The following is a 19574-nucleotide window of genomic DNA, read 5'->3' as shown; positions in this document are numbered from 1 at the left end:
CCTTGCCTTTTTTTTTTGAAAATGTTCTCCAAAAAGATAGTAGCATCAGCATGTCTTCCACAGCTGTAACACACACACACACACACACACACACACACACACACACACCAGGTCTAACATTCAGTGAGAAAGAATGTGGGCAAGATTCAATTTACCTGTTGCACCCAGATTTTTTTTTCAGAAAGGTTGTTAAAAATGTAAATAAGATGAGAATAAACCTCAGATGTGTGTTCAGAAATGTTATGAATGAGCAAAGATACTTGGTAGAAGACAGGGTTTTAGGGGTTTAATGCCCATGTAGCTCATTCTGCAGACACTATGCAGATCAAAATTCCAAGTCTTCTCTCTGTTTGAGCATTCCTTTAATCCATGCAGTTTAAAGTCTTAAGAGGTAATCTTCTACACATGGATATATGCATACATTTCCTTTCAGACAGAACTTTGGACATTGAGCTAATCTCCAATAATCTAAATGGGTTCCAACATGCACAAAAGTACCTTCCTGGTTTGTCAATTTGGTATCTTTAAGCTCTTGTCTTTTTGTAGTTCTCTACTTCCTCCTGAGAACTCTCTAGGAAGACGTGTACATCTTAGACAATACTACCCAGTTGAGAAACAATAGTTTGTGACTTGAGGCTAAGCTTTCTCATGCACATTTTGAATGTTATAATGCAAACTGGAAAGATATAATAAACTCCCTAATAAGGTCTAATTGCTATGTCTTAGCTCTCTACTTGAAAATATTTGTCTTTGATTTACCCCCAATAAGAAACCTAGGATACAGATATTATTTATCTTCACTCACACACACACACACACACACACACACACACACACACACACACACACACACTATATGCCTATATATGTAATTATACCACATATGCAAGTAGTTATACATTGTATATATGTCAATGAAGTACAGAAAACTGACATAAAAGTAGAGGAGTGGAACTCGGACTACCTTACATCAACACCTGATATTCTTGCTGGTCCCCTAGGAAGTCCATATGATATTTTACTGAAAATGATTATTTTTTTATTGAAAAGTGATTGAACATGATAGAATATCAAGTGCTTCCAGTGACCCTCTCCCAAGACACAGTGGCATCTGCCTACTACTTTCTGTACTTCTCTAAGCTTCTGAAGTTTACAGGTGTAACTTGGCAGTGTCATATTGTATTATACCCTCTGAGATTACAATTCATACCTGTCAATTTGAAACCTTGGGGATTCATTAATTTCTTTTCCCTTCCTTCCTTCCTTCCTTCCTTCCTTCCTTCCTTCCTTCCTTCCTTCCTTCCTTCCTTCCTTCCTTCCTTTCTTTCTTTCTTTCTTTCTTGTTTGTCGAGACAGGATTTCTTTGTGTTGCTTTGGAGTCTGTCCTGGAACTAGCTCTTATAGACTAGGTTGGCCTCAAACTCACAGAGAACCACCTCCTCTGCCTCCTGAGTGCTGGGATTAAAGGTGTGAGCTACCACTGCCTGGCGGGGATTCATTTCTTTTTATTATTATTATTTTTATTGAGCTCTACATTTTTCTCTGTTCTCCTCCCTACCATTTCCCTCCCAGGGTCCTCATGCTCCCAATTTACACAGGAGATTCTGTCTTTTTATACTTGCCATGTAAGTCTCTCTTAGGGTCCTCATTGTTGCCTAGGATTCATTTCTTAAGAAAAGACTTTGGTGAAGAGTAAGACTAAAGTCACAAGAAGTAGGGGACCAGAACACCAGGCTTGCGCTTACTTGATATGGCTTGGGACAAGTGTCCTGACTGTTTTATTATCTCAGCTTCCTCATCTATCAGATAGACCAACAACAGACACTTTTTTTAAATTTGCTTCCAGAAAAATGTTCTTCAGTAGATCTCCTCCAATGACTTAAAGTATTCCAGACCTATCAAATATTTGGTAATTGTTTTGCTATTTGCCTGTTATTTGTTTAGCTTTCATAAATGATAATGTGGTTTTAGTCATCTATTATAGATAAGTATGGATTTAATCTTGGAACTAGTCCAAATGATATAAAATGTATTCAAGGAAAACATATGAAATGCTTTTTAAATGATAGTTTACTATAGGGAGACTATATGAAAAATGTGTGCTAACATCCTACTACCTGTGGCCAACAGCACTTTCTAATGTCTATGCTGTATTAGGTTTGCGATTCTTTTCTTATTCTCAATCATTCCATTGCATTTTAGCATATTTTAATATCTTCTTAAGGTTTAAATTTTTGTACCCATTCAATAATTATTTATTCAGGGATGAGAACATAAAATTTAGAGATATGTCCTGTCTTTGGTACTTTAACAGTGAAATGCTGGGGCCAGCAAATAATTGTCCACCTAAATCTAGACTGTTTTGTCTGTAAATAACTATTGAAACATAGTCATAATAAATAAGTCTTTATACTTGGTCTATGGCCTGTTTGCATAGTTCTGACATTATGTTGTGATGAGAGCCACAGAAATTTCATGAATTCCTGAGTTTAAAATATTTACTAACGAGACTTATAGAAAACGCAGAGTGGTCTAGAGGAATACATTGGCACGTATTCTTTGAGTATCGTTGTTCTTTTATCCCATGGTTGACAATTCTAAGCTTGCTGATTTTTCATAATTTCTACAGGGAACAGCTACTGTAAAATGTGAGTAAAAATGAGCAGTTTCTTATTGTCCAAAGATTGACACAATAGTGCCTAATCATTAGGGTCATTAGGAAAAGCTACCACTTTGAGAATTGGTTATCCTTCTGAGGATGAAATAGTTGCCCCGGTATTGTGCTTATGAATTATAATATTTATGCCTTCATTCTTAAGTCTATCAGCATATTAGGTACTTTAGGCTTACAGTTAAACTAAAGTACAGTGACTCACAGAAAGAATACTGTCTTCCTACTATCCCAGAGTATTTGCTTTTTTGCTTAAAAATGAAGCATGCTATGTATGCAAAATTTGAAAATACAGAAAATGTAGAAAAAACAAAAAAATAAAAAATTTGTTTCCAGATGTGACTTTTACTATTTTGTTTTAAGCATTTTATATAAGTTATATTTTGTAGCATCTAAACATTTACACTACAATTCTTACTGGTGTTTAGGTATACTCTGATCAAAGAGAATTTTGTATTTATTGCCATTTTAACTCATTTTTCTAAAGCATATTATCAGCTACATACATATACTTAATGCTAGTGAAGTGCATGGAATACATGATAAATTCATACATGTGTGAACGCACATAAGTGAAGGCTGTGGCAAAAGTATTCCACTGCACAGAAGTATTCTCTAAATCATCACAAAGCGTATAGTAAGGCTGCAGCCATGTCTAGTGAAATTGCTTCCTGTTATCCCTTTCATTTTTTTTCCCTTAGAAAGATTCCAAGAAGTGAATTGCTGGAGCAAAAATAATAATTAAAAATATTAATTACTCTCACACATGTATTTCTATACACAAATGCTCAGTTATGTATAAATACGTATGTGATTTATCAGAGTTTCATCTTATGGGCTTTGAAAAAAGATTCCAGAATATATCAGCTTTTCTTAGTTATCGGACTTTTCAGAGCAGTGTCTACAAATGCCAAGTTCTTCAGTTTCTCCCTTTGTAAGAGAAGCCCAGAAGAAGACACCGAGTCACTGAAACAGCGGATGCAGATACAGGTGGGATAAAAACTGAACAAGGTGAAGAAACAGAGCACCAGTATCATGAGGGTTGATGGTAGGGGTTTTACTAATGTGATTAAACTTCCACCATAGCACGCAAGGACACTGACTCTCAATCTGTCACCCTTGCTGTCACTTAACAAACGAAATTCCCACTTCCGTTGCTTTATTTCTTTAATGCTTGAACCTGAGTCCCCTCCCCAAGTTCTCATCAAGGGTTTTTTTTCTTTTCATTTTTTTTCTTAAAAAATAAACCAGATGCTTACATTTTTAAATATGGGACTCATTTGAAACGTAGGAGTTGGAAGCTTAAACTGTTTTATCAAGCATTCTGTTTACATTTGAAAGTTTCCTTTGGCTCTTCTCTCCTACACCTATTATTCTGCATGCCTGTCTTGCATATCTCACAAGACTGCTGAGTGGACTGTCAAGATGGCTTCTACACAAGCTGCTTGGAGCTATAGAGCAAGGAACAAGCAAGATATTATTATACTGTTTTTTCCTGCTGTTACGTTTGTACAGGGATGAGGCTGCATCTGTCAGTTCCTCTCAGCTTTACACAGTTCCTTTTAAAAATGTTTCTAGAACTTTCCTTAATAGCAGCCACAGTATAGAGAGTGACAGAATTAGTGATGCTGAGGAAGAGGGCCACTATCTCTGAAATAGTGCTAGCAGGGAGGGTATTTTACATAAAGCGAGACAAAGAGGCTCACCTGAGGTAAGTCTACAGTCTTTCCTAACCTGATAACTATTACACAAAGTAGGAAGCAAGTATGAGATGAAGATGAGCCAGCATGTGCAGCTTTCTTTTGTATAGTATCTGCAGGCAAATTAGGATGACTACAGGAGTCAGCATCATTATATAATGAGATCAATTACTGTCCCGGAGTATAAATCACCCGGTAGTGCTAGCATTTCACACCATTCTTCGTATAGTACAGTTTACAGTGAGGAGACCTAAAAAAGTCAATAACAGCAGGCTAACAATCGTGCCCTTAAAGAAACATAAATGGACTTAATTTGAAACGGTAAAAATTAATCATGTAAATGATAGCTTCATGTAAGGTGCATTCTGTTTCAGCCAAAATGCAAAACAAATTCAATTGCAGCGTTGTTAAGGAGGAGTGGAACTCTGTATTTTCTTTAGAATGAATGTCAGTTGTAATTGGTTTTCCCCTGTATGTTGCTGGGTACAATTAGATATGGTACCTTCCCAATGGTGCCAAAGCTTTTTCCTTAAGAAATATCTTGACTAAAGCACAGAAGGATGGGAAGGGATCTCTGGTGCTGATGTTAGCCAGCCAAACGAGGTGATTTCAGCTCAGGTAGGTAAGTGGTGGTACGCCAGGTTCTTTATTTGAAATCTTTATGTCTAAAGAGAAACCACTGTCTTCCTGACAGACATTAAAAACAGACAAGACCAGGGACAAATAAGGACATTTATCTCAGACTGAAAGAGACGTTGGGAATTGATTGGAGAACAATGTCATATCCAGGCCCCAACAGCTTCAGAGATATTTCCCAGCTCTGCTTCCCTGCAGTCAGTATAGATTCTTAATGGAGAAACAAAATGTGTAATTTTACTAAACAGTTGAAATTGATATAAAGAGAGAGCATAGTTGAGTTTATGAAATTATATATATTTAAAAATTCCAATGGAATAATTATAGTGAGAAAAATACTACTTACATGTTGGATTCATTTTTCTTTTGGCCAGTCAGTGCCTAGTCAGAACCTGCAGGTTGTTCTACTTAGTTTAATACTTAGTTAAATTCTTCCTCATATTGGTAACAACATCATGATTATTCAGGGAGTAAAACTTGTGGAGAACCATGTTTTCCCAAAGGCACACTGTAATTGAATAGACAGTTTTATTGTGTGATTCTTCATCATGTGATCAAAACATTGGCTAGAGTTTTAATGAAAACTTCATCTTAAGGAATATAGTGACCAAATGACAGAAAAGTTTACCTCCATAGTTAACAAGTGATTGGTGCCTTGCCAAATTTATTAGCAATGTCTACTACGCATGCCAACATGAGGAAACCAGAATGGCCTAGAAGAGCAGACTGCAGATTATTAAACAGAACTAGGTTCATAATCAGAAGTCTTGGTTTCAAGGTAATTTTAGGTAAATTTTTAGATCAAACAACCATAGACAAATTATCCATGTTTTACATTTAAAAAGTGGCATAAACAATAGTAGACACCTGAGACATTCTTATGGATGATATCTGATTGGTTCTTTAGGTCTTTCATGAGGAACATCCTCTCCTCTCTTTCCTACTTCCTCCCCCTTCTTTCTTTTTCTTCTTCCTTCCCCCTTCGTTCCTTCTTTCTTTCTCTCCCTCCCTCCCTCCTTCCTTCCTTTCACCTTTTTTTCTCTTCTATTTGAAACAGTTACTTGTAGGACTTAGTATCTTACACATATTAAGTGCTCTGTAATCTGATTTACACCGTTAGGTTCCACAAACAGCTTTCCTCCCATTTCGTTTTAGTCACTGTACCACGAGAAAATGCTTTTATGTGACTATAAACCAACACTTGAGTGAGTCATGTTAGTTTTAAAATTCATTAGAGAAAAAAATGGGTGCAACAAAATATTGGCAGAAATAACTCAGAGTCAATTTATTTATTTGAGAAATAACATGTTCTAAAGCTAAGAACATAACTGTTCATTTATTCTTATTTGAACATCAGTCAGAATTAGTCTTTAGTAATATCAGTAAATAAATTGAAACAAAGCTATGATGGGTATTTATGTAAACTTATTAATACCCTTAATGTTTATATTTTTGAATTTGTCCTTGGGATGGTTTATTAAAAAATATCATTTCTTTCGTATCTAATATATTTTTAAACAGTGAAAAAATACATATGAAAGAATGAATGTGATAAGAATTAATCTCATTTTAAAATGTAGTCAGATTTGAAAGGGAGAGAATCTAGGATATTACACTGTTCCTATTTAATTTTAGAATAAGCTAATTGATTAATACATGAAGATCCCCAAATCCTCCAAGTAATATATTTAAAATATTTTATTTTGTAGAAAGGAAATTATTTCCAGGAAGAACCATACCTTAAAGATATGACATGTTTTTCCCAGCAAATGTTCTTCTGTTCTACCAGACTGTGCAGCATTTGCTCATATTTAACAACTGTGGGAATTTGGACCGAGGCTTCCTCTTTTCTTTAAAGTGTTTAATTCCTCTGTACATGCCAGGCACAACGTATGTACAAGTTAACAGAAGACGCTCTGTGTAATAATCTTGTTATTTGACTCAACAATGCTAATAATAGCAAATCATTCATTAAGAAGTCAACACGCCTGAGTGTTTTTCAACTTGTGCTGTTGTTTCGATCAGGAATCTAGAAGCCAACAGCTGGGGGAGTGAAATACATGTCTCGGGTGTTTATTTTGTCTGAAACTATAGAATTAAAAGGGGGTAATTTCTAATATTGAATTTAATACTAATGAAGTACCATTAAACTTTCTGAAGTACGCTTGCAATTCATTCCTTAGACATGTTCCATTTAATATTTTCAGTGAAGCTTTTCCAGAAACTGGTTGTACTACACTATTTAGGCAAATAAAAATAAAGCAGTGATCTGATGTTACAAGCGGTAATTACAGAGAACAACACACGCTGATCCTGTTTTGTAAGATTGCCCTCTGAGCAGTCTGTCTAATGAAAGATCAGAATATTAGTTTAATGCTATTAATTAGTCTAAAGTATTAGGCATATTTTTTCTTACAAGTTAAAGTAAATACACAAAGAAACAAACTAGATCTGTGTTATGAATAGCAACTCAAATTGATGCACTGTTTTCCCAAGATTCACTCTATATTTATCACCCAGAATAGGACATTGACCAGAAATTATGTCAAGTGTAAGCATATGCCCACTGTCATTAAACATAAGTCTACCAGATAGAAATTGCAAGAAGTATTCAGAAAAGCAGTTGTCTTATGAAATAACTGTTTGGTCAAATGACTTTCTAACTTTTCACTCTTTTAGAGAAGCCCCAAGAAATAAGGTCGGGTTGTCGAACTACCTCTTGAATTCTTCTAGTATCAAGAAATAAAGAGATCAAATAGTCATCACATATCCAGGTGGTGCTAAAACAGAAGACCCCATTTCCTCAGTCTGGTAAATTCCAGCAAAAAAACAACATCAAACTAAACACTGTTTCTCAGGGCTGCAAAGTATGACCATAGTTTTGCTTTCCATGCGGAAATTGGGAAAGAACATTTTTGCTAATTCAGGGGGTTATGACCAACAGTGGGGACAATTTGCCTGCTTGGCAGCTTTAGAATGTTGACATTTACTGTGCTGAATTCTCCCCAGCCCGACCTGCTTTTCAGCTTCATAGGCTCAGAAACCCGATCCCACCACTGTTTCAGAGTGGACTAAACACTGGGATGAGGACTCACAATCACTTAACTAAGCTCACAGAACTAATGCATAAGATAAGAACTGGCAAACTGTCATTTCAAAATGAGGAGTCTTGACTTTGAAGACCACCATGGGGGCCTTCAGCTACTGCCTACAAAACTCACCTGCAGAGGTGGATTTATTCTTCTTGATATCTGGTAATCTAAGACACTCCCCAGAGTGGTATCACTACTTTCAGATAATAGCTTAAACATTAAAGAAAATGAAATTCAATATATTCAGCTACTTCCTTATTTTGGAAAAAGAATTTTATTTATAACGCAATATAAATACATGCATATTGCATTTCCACTTATCTTTTCCTGTGATACTTAGAAAACAAGCAACATATGTATACACACAGGCATATATATTTGTATGCAACAATAAAAATCAAGGAAAAAGAGGCATTCAGTTTGAGAGTTAGGGGCATGAGATGAGTTGTATGGACATGACAGGAGCTGGAAAGAGGAAAGGGAAGGTTAAAAGGACTGTGATACTATTTTAATTTAGAAATGCATAACAATTTAAAACAAAGAACAACAAAAATATAATCTTCCTCATACTGACATTTGTTGCCAGTATTTTTTATAACTAATAAATACTTTAGGTTTTCTTCTTTGTAATTTATCGTGTGAGATATCTGAAAACAATGCTACTGCTTTTGTTTTCTTTTTACACGAGATTTCATTATTTTCTCAATAGTTCTTTCATGATAAGCCCTAAATTCAAATAGTACCAACTACAAATGGTAACTGGGGGGAGTATACCGTACAGTATTTTTATAAGCCCCATTCACATCAACAAATTAACCAAAAGCAGACCTTCTACTATCATTCCAGGCCATGCTAAGTACCACTTCACCTGTGAGACCTGAGCCCCAGGTGGACTCTTCACTGTTTTCTTGCTGACTTTGCTTCTATTCTCCCTAGAGCAAGACCTGGACCAAGCATATGGACCACTGTGTCAGCTTGAGCATTCTCCGGATCTATTCTTGGGTAGATGGTCATTAAATAATTCTTGTGTGTGCAAGGCACATTCATTTCTATTAGTATGAATATGGACATTAAAAATGACAGATTTGATCTTTTCTCCCTAAAATTTAAGTAGCGATGGACACAGCTTGGAGAAAATGATTTCTTTCCCATACGTGAGGGTATAATCTTGACTTGAGCTACTACAAGTACAACGATCAGCAAGTTTGGTTGTTTTCAAAACAGGAGAAAATGGTGTGTATGAGGTGTAAAGCAGACAGATAAATTGCCATTTGAAAACATTTAAAAATATTTGCTAGAAAAAATAACATAATAGCTTATATTTTTGCCCTTAATTATGAAAACACTGCTTTTTATGCTTTTATCTCAGTACTGAAGCATGGTGCCTATGCCGCTATAATATGCTCACAGCATAGTCTGAGCAGTTTAGGTAATGGTGTAACAGCAATTTAAAGAAGTACAATTGATTGTACACTTTATCCAAAATTTAAAAACCATGTAATTTAAATTTTACTTTTTTGACATGTATAATGCAAAAAGCTTTCATAAGGTGAAATCAGTGTAGATGTTTTCCTGAGGCACCCCAGATCACATGCATGCTCTATATAGCAAGATATTTGCCTTCTATGATTATTCAACAATAAACAGCATCATCACCAAAAGTATCATTTAGTAAACGACCAGGCTAAATTGTTCTTTCTTTGCCAAAGACACTAGTTTGTCTAAGTTAGAGAAATCAACCCAAGATCACAAATATGATAGCCAACCACACAAAACAACATTGACAAACACCTGTTCTAACAAAGTAATTTCCAAAGTCACACACTCCATGTTTATAAAATACCGTATCCTCTAAGTGTTAGTTTTAAATGTTTACTCTGTGGAATGAACAACCACATGGGCAAATATATATAGAACAATCCTTTTACCCCCGCGGATAAGCATTAATGAAGTTGCAAGGATCGCAGAGTCACTAAATGTGGTACTTGAAATATTGATGACCACGTAGAAACGGTATCTTTATGGTTACCCTAGCAAGCCAAAATTTTACGGAATTGAAAGTACACTATAATTTTGTGATGCTGTGAACACAGTATTTCATTTTATAAGAGTCCACACACAATACCATTTGTAAGCCACATGTTATTATATTTAGCTAGATTCGCCACAAATACCGTTATAACACCTGTGGTTTCCCTCATTAAGAACTGAATGGAAGAGGTCAGGGGTTGAAAGGGCAGCATATGTGCCATGAAAGAGCTAGTTAACATAGTCTATTATATTGGTGCACTGGTAAATCTCATTTCTATTCATCAGATGATTAGTTCAATCAATATTTATTCCTCTATGCTCCCTTTGTCTTAAGCTACAAAGGAGACATCTTTCAAATTCATGGCAGAAGCCTTGTTATCTATGAATTTGTTGCTTAATTTGAGAGGGAATATTTTATTTATTTGGCAATCCTCAGTTCTTTGATTCCCTTTCCCTCTAATTATCATTAGGCAGTATAATGGAGTTTTGTGTAGATTATTTATAAATAGACGCTATTAGCAGTTTCTTTTTATGCAGCTCAAGTGCCATATATATTCACATCTCTTTTCTGGATGCTTTGGGAAGTCGTTCTGTTTCTGTAAATATGCTTGAATTTGAAGTCTGGATTGTGAAAGCAAAGATAAGAATGATTTTCACTCTCAAATGTTCATTCTTTTTGTCTGAGTGGGTGGTTATAGGCACATGGATATACATATTGCGTATCAGTGTGTATCAACAGACGCCTCCGAAGACTGCTATTATCTACTCGCAATTCTGTTAAGTCAGAGATGCTATTCAAAGTCAGATTAAATATTTGCAAGAAGCTGTAATTGGAAGATGATTGCAAAATTACAGGAATAATACTTTTTATGTAGAGTACTCATTTTATCAAAGGCCATAATTCATTACATCATTAAGGATTTATTTCATTAGTTGGCTTAATTTTTACCCATTAGATAAAAATGGGTGGAGAGTAGAACTATATCTAGAAAAAGTATACATAATTAATTTTAAGCATAATTTCTTCTCTCATCTCTACTTTTTAAAATATATTTTGACATAAAATAGTATTTCAGTAACATCAACTAACTTAATGCCAATATAATTAAAAACTATTACTTTTTGGATTTGTGGAGTAGTCATAGGGATGGCTCAACACTGAGAATCTCTGTTTGTACTACTAGAATGATAAATATTATTTTAGTTACTTTGTGCTCACAATGTGAAAACTCATGACCTTTGTTTTCAATTGGACAGAACTTGAACCCTTCAGTTCGATGTTACTATTCTTATCTCCTGATACGCTTAACTGCAAGTCACATATTTTGCCAATGCACAGTGGCACTGATGTCACCACGCATAATTTAAACCCATACTTTGTAAAATTTCGGAATCACAGCAGCCTCATGTACAGTGTTGAGACTGCATTACTTTACTTGATTAATTTAAAACTTTTTATTTATCAAAAGCTGCAATATTCACTTTAAATTAGAGATACTTTATGAATGTTAGTAAATTAATTAGTATGCTACGAGTCACATTTACACTCCTAAGAACTGTTGCAAAAAATGTATAAGAACTCTACAGTTTGTCTTATCTTCTCAATACGTGAATACACCTTTATAATATGAGAAGTCAAAGCTTAAAACATTTGTCACCTTATGTAGAAAAACAACCTGTATTCAATACTGTCATGTGCTAGTTTTAGAAAAGCAGTATTTTTCTTTCTTTCTTTCTTTCTTTCTTTCTTTCTTTTTTTTTTAAACAAAGCTTGGATACCATGAACACTAACTCTAAGTTCTTTATAATTTCTTGGTGCCTTGATACCCTTTTTGTTCTAAAATCATGTTTTGCTAATTGAAAACACTTAAATTTAAAGAATAATCTGTGCAAATACACCTATGGGTAGTTGTTGAGATTTTTAAACATTTAGCGTTTGACACAGTACCAAGATGAATAAATATTAACATTAATATTTATATTTGGTTAAGAGCATAACATGATGAGTTATTGATGCTACACTATCACACAAACCCACTCTGACAGTGATAGACGAGAGTACCGTGAAGGGTTTTCCACTGACCAGAGGTTATTGTCACGATTGGAAAATATAAGGATTACAAGTTGTAGATGAGTGCAAACAAAGGACTTGTAATTTTACCATCCTAGTTTATGAAGCCTGATACTCAAAATTTCCACCTTTACATATACCATTTTTTTTTTAAATCTAAAATTTACAGTGGACCCATACCTCATCTTCATCGCCAAGATGCCTAAGAGTTCTGTATCCCAATAGTTAACAATTCACCGTGACTGTTGAGGGAGGAGCAAGGTGGGTGAATGTACTTATTAGCATTTAGGGGCATATTTTAGGATTTTTTGGCTATATATTTTCTCACAGTACTTGAAACAGCACTTTAACATTTTTCTTTAAACTGTTGAGTGATTGATTTTCGTGTTAGAAATACAGTTCATTGGTGATTTCCGAGTGGGCAGAAATAAACGGAGGACTGGCAGGGCTATCCTTTCAGTTAGGTTTTTTTTTTTTTTTGTGAGGAAGGAGGAATATTGGTTGGAAATATTTAACATATTTAACTTAAGTAATTTAATTGGAACTTGTGGAGACAATTTAGAGCAAACATTTGATTAAGGAAAAAAACTAAGAATATTCAGATCCTTTATATTTTCAAAGGTGGCTGCATCTCAGAAAGCAAGCTAATTTTTTAAAAAAACTTCAGCAGGCAATAGAAATTTATTACTTGCACTTGATAAAATCTAGAGTTCAAAAAAAGCCAAGACCCCTCCTTGTTTACAAAAAGAATAAACCCAGAGTTAAATCCTCCAAGTTGCAGTCATCTATGGAACACAATGGCAGCTATGCTGTGCTTTTGCTTGGGACAGGGGGATTTTATGCAGGAGTAGCAGGGAACAGCCATCATTTAGTTATCCCTTGTAATAAACAACAGACAGACTACTCAACAAGGAGCCTTGAAACACCAGGTTGCTTCACTCCTTTGCTGCCTAAGGATCTCCCCCTTTCTAGAAGTTTCCTTTCAAGAAGCAAGGAGAGCATCCCTAGAGCTCATAGGATGCTCTCCCACAGACAAAGGGTGCGAAGTTTTGTGGACGATCAAGCTGCCACCTCTTCCACTTTAGGAGACAGGAGACCATGACTGGAATTGGATTCTGGTTAGATAGGTTGTGCTGCAGGGCAGGGCAATGAACTCAAGAATCATCACTCCACTCACGCTAGAGCTTCCCCAGATATACTCTCAAATACCTCAAGCACACCTGGGCGGTGTAGTCTGGGGGTAGATTGCAGGATTGACCCACAGGGATACTGCTCAGTCCTAGACATTGCCACCGTTTGTGTCTGGCAAATCGACCTGACTCAGGACAGTTGACATTGCCAGAAGCAAACCTTGGAGCCAAAGCTCTGACAGGACCACTTGGGAATGGAGACAGTGTGTGTGGTGGGGCAGGGCATGGTGTCTGGAGTAGATGGCATGCTCACAGGCAAAAGGCAAAGCCAAGTTTGCCGGCAGCGCCTCCCCCAGCAAAGCCTGTTCCAGTGGTCTCTACTTAGCAGCTCTGCACAAGGGAAAGGGGATTTGATTCTTCTCTCTCACCTCTAAATCGACACACAAGTTCAACTATTAAACGACTTCTGGGTAGCCTCATTCTACACTCCTCTCCTTATGGGAATGCTGGGCATCGGACCGCCAAAGGGCTTCTTATTTTATCTTTAATGATCGGCAGCCGAGTATAGGCTGGGGCAAGGCATTGACTGAAGGGAATGCGAATGGAACAGTAAGAGATCAAGAGAGGAGAGGCAAAGGGGCTAGAGAGATCCCTGACTTTTTCTTTACCAACTTCCCGTTGGGCTGCCTCAGGGGTCATCTTGGATTAGACCTGGTATATCCTCCTGGGCGACTTGGTGAGCCTGATGTTCTCTGAGACAAAGATGTGGCTTCACACTGGATTTCTAAGGTGTACACCGAGACCAGCCCTTGCCTTAAATCCTGTGAGGCAGGGGTCTCCTAAGGGAACCTGGCCGAGAAACAGCAGGACCAGCGCGGTCAAGGTGAAGGCAGTGAATCTGCGCTGTGCTCTACCCTCTGGTGTTTAGGAGGTCTGCATCCCGGCTACGGGATTAGTGCAGGGGACCACCTGCGGTGGCACGTGGTTTCTGACCCTCAGGTAGCTTGAACCTAGCCATGGGGGAGGGAGATTGTTGAGAGGGGAGAAAAAGCCAAGCCTCTAACCCGCAGCTTCAGTTAAGAGGGAAGGAAACCGAAAGGAAAGTGCGTGAGAAGGTGAGGTGGGGCAGAAAAAGATAAACAAAAATCCAGTTTCTCACGAATTAAATGCGCTCTCCCCGCCAATTCCTGTAGTACAGTTTCTTGAAAGAATTTGGATAGTGGAGCATGTGACCATCCCGTGACTGGGACAATCAGCTGTTGTCACTGCTCACAAGCACACAGAGAGCCTAACTTCGAGTTTGCGGGTCAGTCAAGACATTAACCAAGCCATCTTTGTCCCCCTATCTAGAGTCCTATCCCCAGGGGTAATGGGCAACTTCTCTCTATCCCCTCTCCTGCCGTATGTTACACAGCCCAGGGTCCAAGGCGGTGACCCCTGCATTTGTGTGCCTTTGAGGTCAAGACAGGCCTAAGGCTCCTGGAGGATAGCCAGAGTGAGGGTCACGGCTACTCCCCATTTAGGGAGTGGGGTCAGTGCATGGGAACAGGCAGCCTGGTGGATTTGGTATTTGTGGGCCTTATTCTAAATGTGTCCTGCTTAGAGCACTTTCACCTAGGATGCAGGAAGCTCCAGAGACTTGACTGTTACCTATTTCAGGTTTTAGGATCTGGAGGGACTTGTGAATCAGAGAGAAAAGCCCCCATAGGAATACGATGCATCAAGGAAGGGGCACTCGGATGTTTGGGTTGGTTATTCAGACATATATAGATATACAAGTCAGGAGGGTATCTGTTTTTTGTTTTTGAAAAGAAGGAAGTTGTGTCCTGCGGTAAAGTGAGAGGGGTCTGGAACACAGGGCGCAAGAAACTTGTGCCACAGGAGAGAAGATCTACAAACTGATTCCTCAGGACCCCTGGCCAGCTATTCAGGTAGCCCTGAGTGAAGTCAGAGCAGGGGACTCGCATCTGTCATCCCTGCGGGCCACTTGGGGAGCACCGTTTGCCCTGACGTCGCACCACCGCTGGTGGCAGTGGTCCTGGACAGAAGGCACGCTTAGCCCTAGCTCCCACCATGGTCCTTTATCACACAAAACAGACCGAGCCCCTGGTTTCTCCGGACCTGAGTAGCATGGCCTTTAGTCTCCTGAACTTTCTCCTAGCAACTCTTTTTGAGGATGGGCCCAACCAGAGTGAAGCGGAAAGGGAACAGGGGACCTGGGGAAGGTCCAGCCATAGGCATCTGTGTCCAGTTTCCGGGAGCATCCCGTGTTTCCTATTGCTGAGAAGGGACGCGCCTATAGTCTGGGATGCTCCTGCGTCTGGCAGCTTGGCCCAGTGTTATCCCCCTTGAGCCCGCTTGTTCACCTCTGGGCAGGGACCATGGCGTGACCCGATCTTCCAGCTGCCTCTACCCTGTCATTCAGTTTCTTGCTTTCCTCTATCCTGTGTCCTGTGGCGCTCCCGAGAGCGACGCACAGAAAAGATTCTGAGCAAATCCAGAACTGAGAGAAGCGACTAGCTCTGTCCCGGTCTCCAAAAAGCGCCCTCCCGCGTTCTGCCGAAGTCCCAGCCTTCCACACCTTCCCACAACTTTCCAAGCTCAGGCCATTTGTAGTCCCACCTGCGAACCGAACTCGGGGAATTGCGTGTGGCCAGTCTCTCTTCCCTTGGGCCGAGAGCTCTCCCCTCCCCCCAGCTCCCGGTCTGGCTAGAGTTGGCTGGCCCCGGGGACCCTGGGCGCCCGTGCACTCTCTTACCTCGCATGGTGTGGCCGCTGTCCTGCTCCTCGTAGTCATGAAGCTCCCAGCCCGAACCCCAGAGAACCCAAAAATCCTGCTCAGCACGAGGAAAGAAGGCGGTCGGCGAAGAGCTGCTCCGCCGAGAGAAGCATCCCTTTAGGCAGACGTCGTGGCCACAGCGTGACGGTGGCCGCCGCCACCACGCTAACAGTTTTGATGTTGTTGCTGATGACTGTTTTTGATGGCTGTTTGTTTGTTTTCAGGCAGGGTGGAAAAAAAATGTCCTGGCTGGCTGGTGCCTGGGTTTTGTTTTGCTTTTGTTTGTTTGTTTGTTTCTTTTTTCTTTCTCTCCAGTGTGCTTGCTTTTTAAAAAAATTGCCACCGCCTAAGGCTCGGAGATTTCTTTTGTGATCACTTGGACTGAGGAGGAGAAGGGCAGCCGCAGGAGGAGGAGTTGGTGCTGGTTTTGTTAGTTACAAAGAAGAGGGAGAACGATCAAGGGGAAAAAAAGGAAACAGAAAAGAAAGAAAGGCGGTGTGGATGGCAGAGCATGTGCGCTTTCACATGACATCTGTGCCTGTTAGCGGATCCACAATGTGAATTTTCACTGTTCAGTTGCAGAGAGGAAGGGAGCGAGAGAAAGAGGAGAGAGGTGGAGAGAGCGAGCGCAGAAGAGGCTTATACGGGAGGGCGGGTTTGGCCGTACTTCCTGGCCCCGCCTCCTGTCAGCGCCATGGCCAATCAGCGTCCCACAGTGCGTGGAAAGGCTGGGAAGGCGGGGGAGGGGACGCGCTTGAGGACAGGGGGCGGGGCTAGGGATTCTGGTGTCCCAAACTGTGGGGACCCAGACTAGGAATTAGAGATGGTTTTAACTGGGGTCCGAACTGGGATTCGATCTGGGCCGAGTGTAGCTTGCCTAGGAGTGAGGCAGATCTGCGAGTGACGTTCACTTCTGACTCCAGTAGTTAGAAAGGGACACTGACCGGTTCTTTGGAGACAAGAGCTGGCAGGGCTGCATCCACTGTCCCTCTCTCACACAGCCCTTGGAGAGTTTTGTATTTCCAGGAGCGCTTTGCAGAATCTTTTTTCCACAGCGTCCGCTCCTCTGGCAGGGGTTTACTGTGTCAGGACGCTTAAGCCTTTAGAGGTAAACTACAAAACCGCACCCCTCTAGCTCCGCGCAGCTTCTTTTAGAGACTATTCAAAGGTCCCCCTCTCCTCTCCTCACTCTGTCTAACTCTGACTAGTCTCCAGTTTTCCCCTCTTCCCTTCCTTTCCCTCCCTCCTCTCTGCCTCTCAGCTGCTTCCTGCTCCCTCCCCAGGAATTTCAGGTTTTTTTTGTCAAGGACACGGACTTCTTTAGCATTAGGAAATCCTCTGACCTCTGGTTGCAGGACTTAGGACAGACTTATTTGGCTTTTTGGTCACTTTAGTGGTAGGTCACTTGGCAAAGAGCCCAGACTAGAGAGCAAGACAGTGTGGCTCTTCTCAGTTGGTGAAGGCTTAAAGAGCAAGGCACATGGCTAGTGGCTGTCCAGAGACACCTGTTTAGGGGAGCTTGACACTATCACATTCCTTAGATTAAATTTGCCTCCTATGACAGTTTACTTTCAGCCTAGAAAAATGACACAAACTTATCAAAACTGTTCCTTTGCTTAGCTTTCTTTTTTTTGTAGAAGAAGCAAACCCATCATACAAATGCATGACATCAATGATTTCTTTCTGTGCAGTTAGGGGCTGCCTTAAGAATTTGGTTAATCTGTCATCACAAGACTAGAAGTGCAAAAGTTTCCTTGATTGTTCAGTTAGAAAGCCTAGAGACAGGACTCAGTAGCACTCCCAATGGAAATAAGAATTTTTTTTGTCAGTTTTTTTTTGTCAGGGGGTTGTTCAGTCCTCTGTACACTGTACACTGTCAACTAGTTGCCCCTCCAATAAGAAATGGATTACTTCTTGACTCTCCACCAGTGTTCAACTAATACAGCTTCTGGGTGCCTTTCCATTTGCAAGCCAATGTGCAATTTGGGAACATTTTGTGGAAAAAGTCAAAGATGATTCATTAATTAAGTGAGATGAACAAAAGGAAGTCACTATTCAGGATAGCTATTCCTCATAAATACCTTTCTCCTAGATTTTTAATTGACACAGTAGTTAATCTTTTAAGATAATATTTAAGGCTCCCTGGTTTTATCATTTTTAATCAAGTAAAATATATTCATCGTAACTACATTAAAGCTGCAGTAAGTTATGCTTAATTTAGTTGCTTCATTAAAAATTACTGCATATAAAATAGTTAAGAAACAAATTGTGACTATATCATTTTAATTTTATGAGCTTCAGGAAGTGTCATAGGAATATTGAAAATTGAAAACTCTTTGTAAACATTGTAATTGGTATTGTTATTATTTCTGATTTCTAGTTCTCATTAAAGAAGAATTTTAAAATCCAAAAATAACTATTTTAAGTATTAAGTTTCTTTGTTTTTGTATGGTGGAAAGGAATGTTTTATTAAGTTCCTTTGGGTGAGACTGACGGGATATTAGGTAAAGTCATGACTAACAGCCAACTTGCTCTACAGAGGTGAGACCGCGATCACTACTGTTATTTATTTTTAAGTATTTTGAAACTTTATTATAAAGAAATACATGTTTTTGAGAAGATAAATATGTTAAACTTGATTTAGACATTATATAAAAGTATTAAGTTTCTAAAAAATTATTGAATCCTAAATTATATTTTTGTTGCTGAAATAACTATAGCCTTCAAAAAAGACAGTAAACATATATATGGAAGGAACTCACCTGTGCACATGGACCTGGAGGATGTTTTGTTGGTGGATCAGTTTTGATTAATTTCAGTGACAATTAGTACAATTAGCACTGTACTCAATCTCAAGCATAAATATGATTTCATGTAGGGCTGAGTGTGAATCGGCTGTCTATAATGTCAGCACTCCTCAGGTAAGACTGAGTTGAATATTAATAAAGAGATGTATCCTAAAGGAAACAAGCTTTAATATAAGTCAGCCCGGTCAGGTAACAATTATATGGCAACCCTATAATGCTTTAAGAAAAGAGAAAGTCATGGTTCATTATATTTGGCATTTGGTTGGTCTGTACACGGATAGTGTTTACATAGTTATAAACCTTGGAGGGATGTTGGCAATGCTGACATCTGTAATAGAAATGACTGAAAGATTGCCTATATTTTAGCATAGTTCAGGAAGGCGTGTCATTAGGTAAAGACATATATATGCCTTTAAATATTATATAAGGCCAGTGAAAAGAAAATTTTACATTTGAGCCTATTAAATATGGAAAAAATAAAGTATTGAGGTTCACTTTCCTTCAGGAAAGTGATGTAAGAAAGATCTGATGAAGATGGCATACATTTCTGTTCTAGGTTGGGTGCTGTCTGGGATACCTCTAAAGATCCTCTGGGGCCCCAGACCTGAACTGCCCTGGCAGCTGCATCTGAATGGCACCTGGCTTCCTACCTGAGAA

The 19574-nt window shown here is 39.0% G+C and overlaps 1 protein-coding gene across 2 annotated transcripts in view; it reads right to left on the bottom strand.

Moving 5' to 3' along the window:
• Window positions 1-16678, bottom strand: part of Rorb (RAR related orphan receptor B) — a 199828-nt gene extending 183150 nt beyond the window's left edge. For both annotated transcript variants that reach the window (XM_057779305.1, XM_057779303.1), the window contains exon 1: window positions 16090-16678. In XM_057779305.1, coding sequence (XP_057635288.1) covers window positions 16090-16096 — 7 coding nt within the window. In that variant the 5' untranslated portion in view covers window positions 16097-16678. The remainder of the gene's footprint in view (window positions 1-16089) is intronic.
• Window positions 16679-19574: the final 2896 nt, after the last annotated feature.

Source organism: Chionomys nivalis, chromosome 8 (genome assembly GCF_950005125.1).
Source record: "Chionomys nivalis chromosome 8, mChiNiv1.1, whole genome shotgun sequence".
Taxonomy (NCBI): Eukaryota; Metazoa; Chordata; class Mammalia; order Rodentia; family Cricetidae; genus Chionomys; species Chionomys nivalis.
This window is presented reverse-complemented; position numbering and strand designations above follow the sequence as displayed.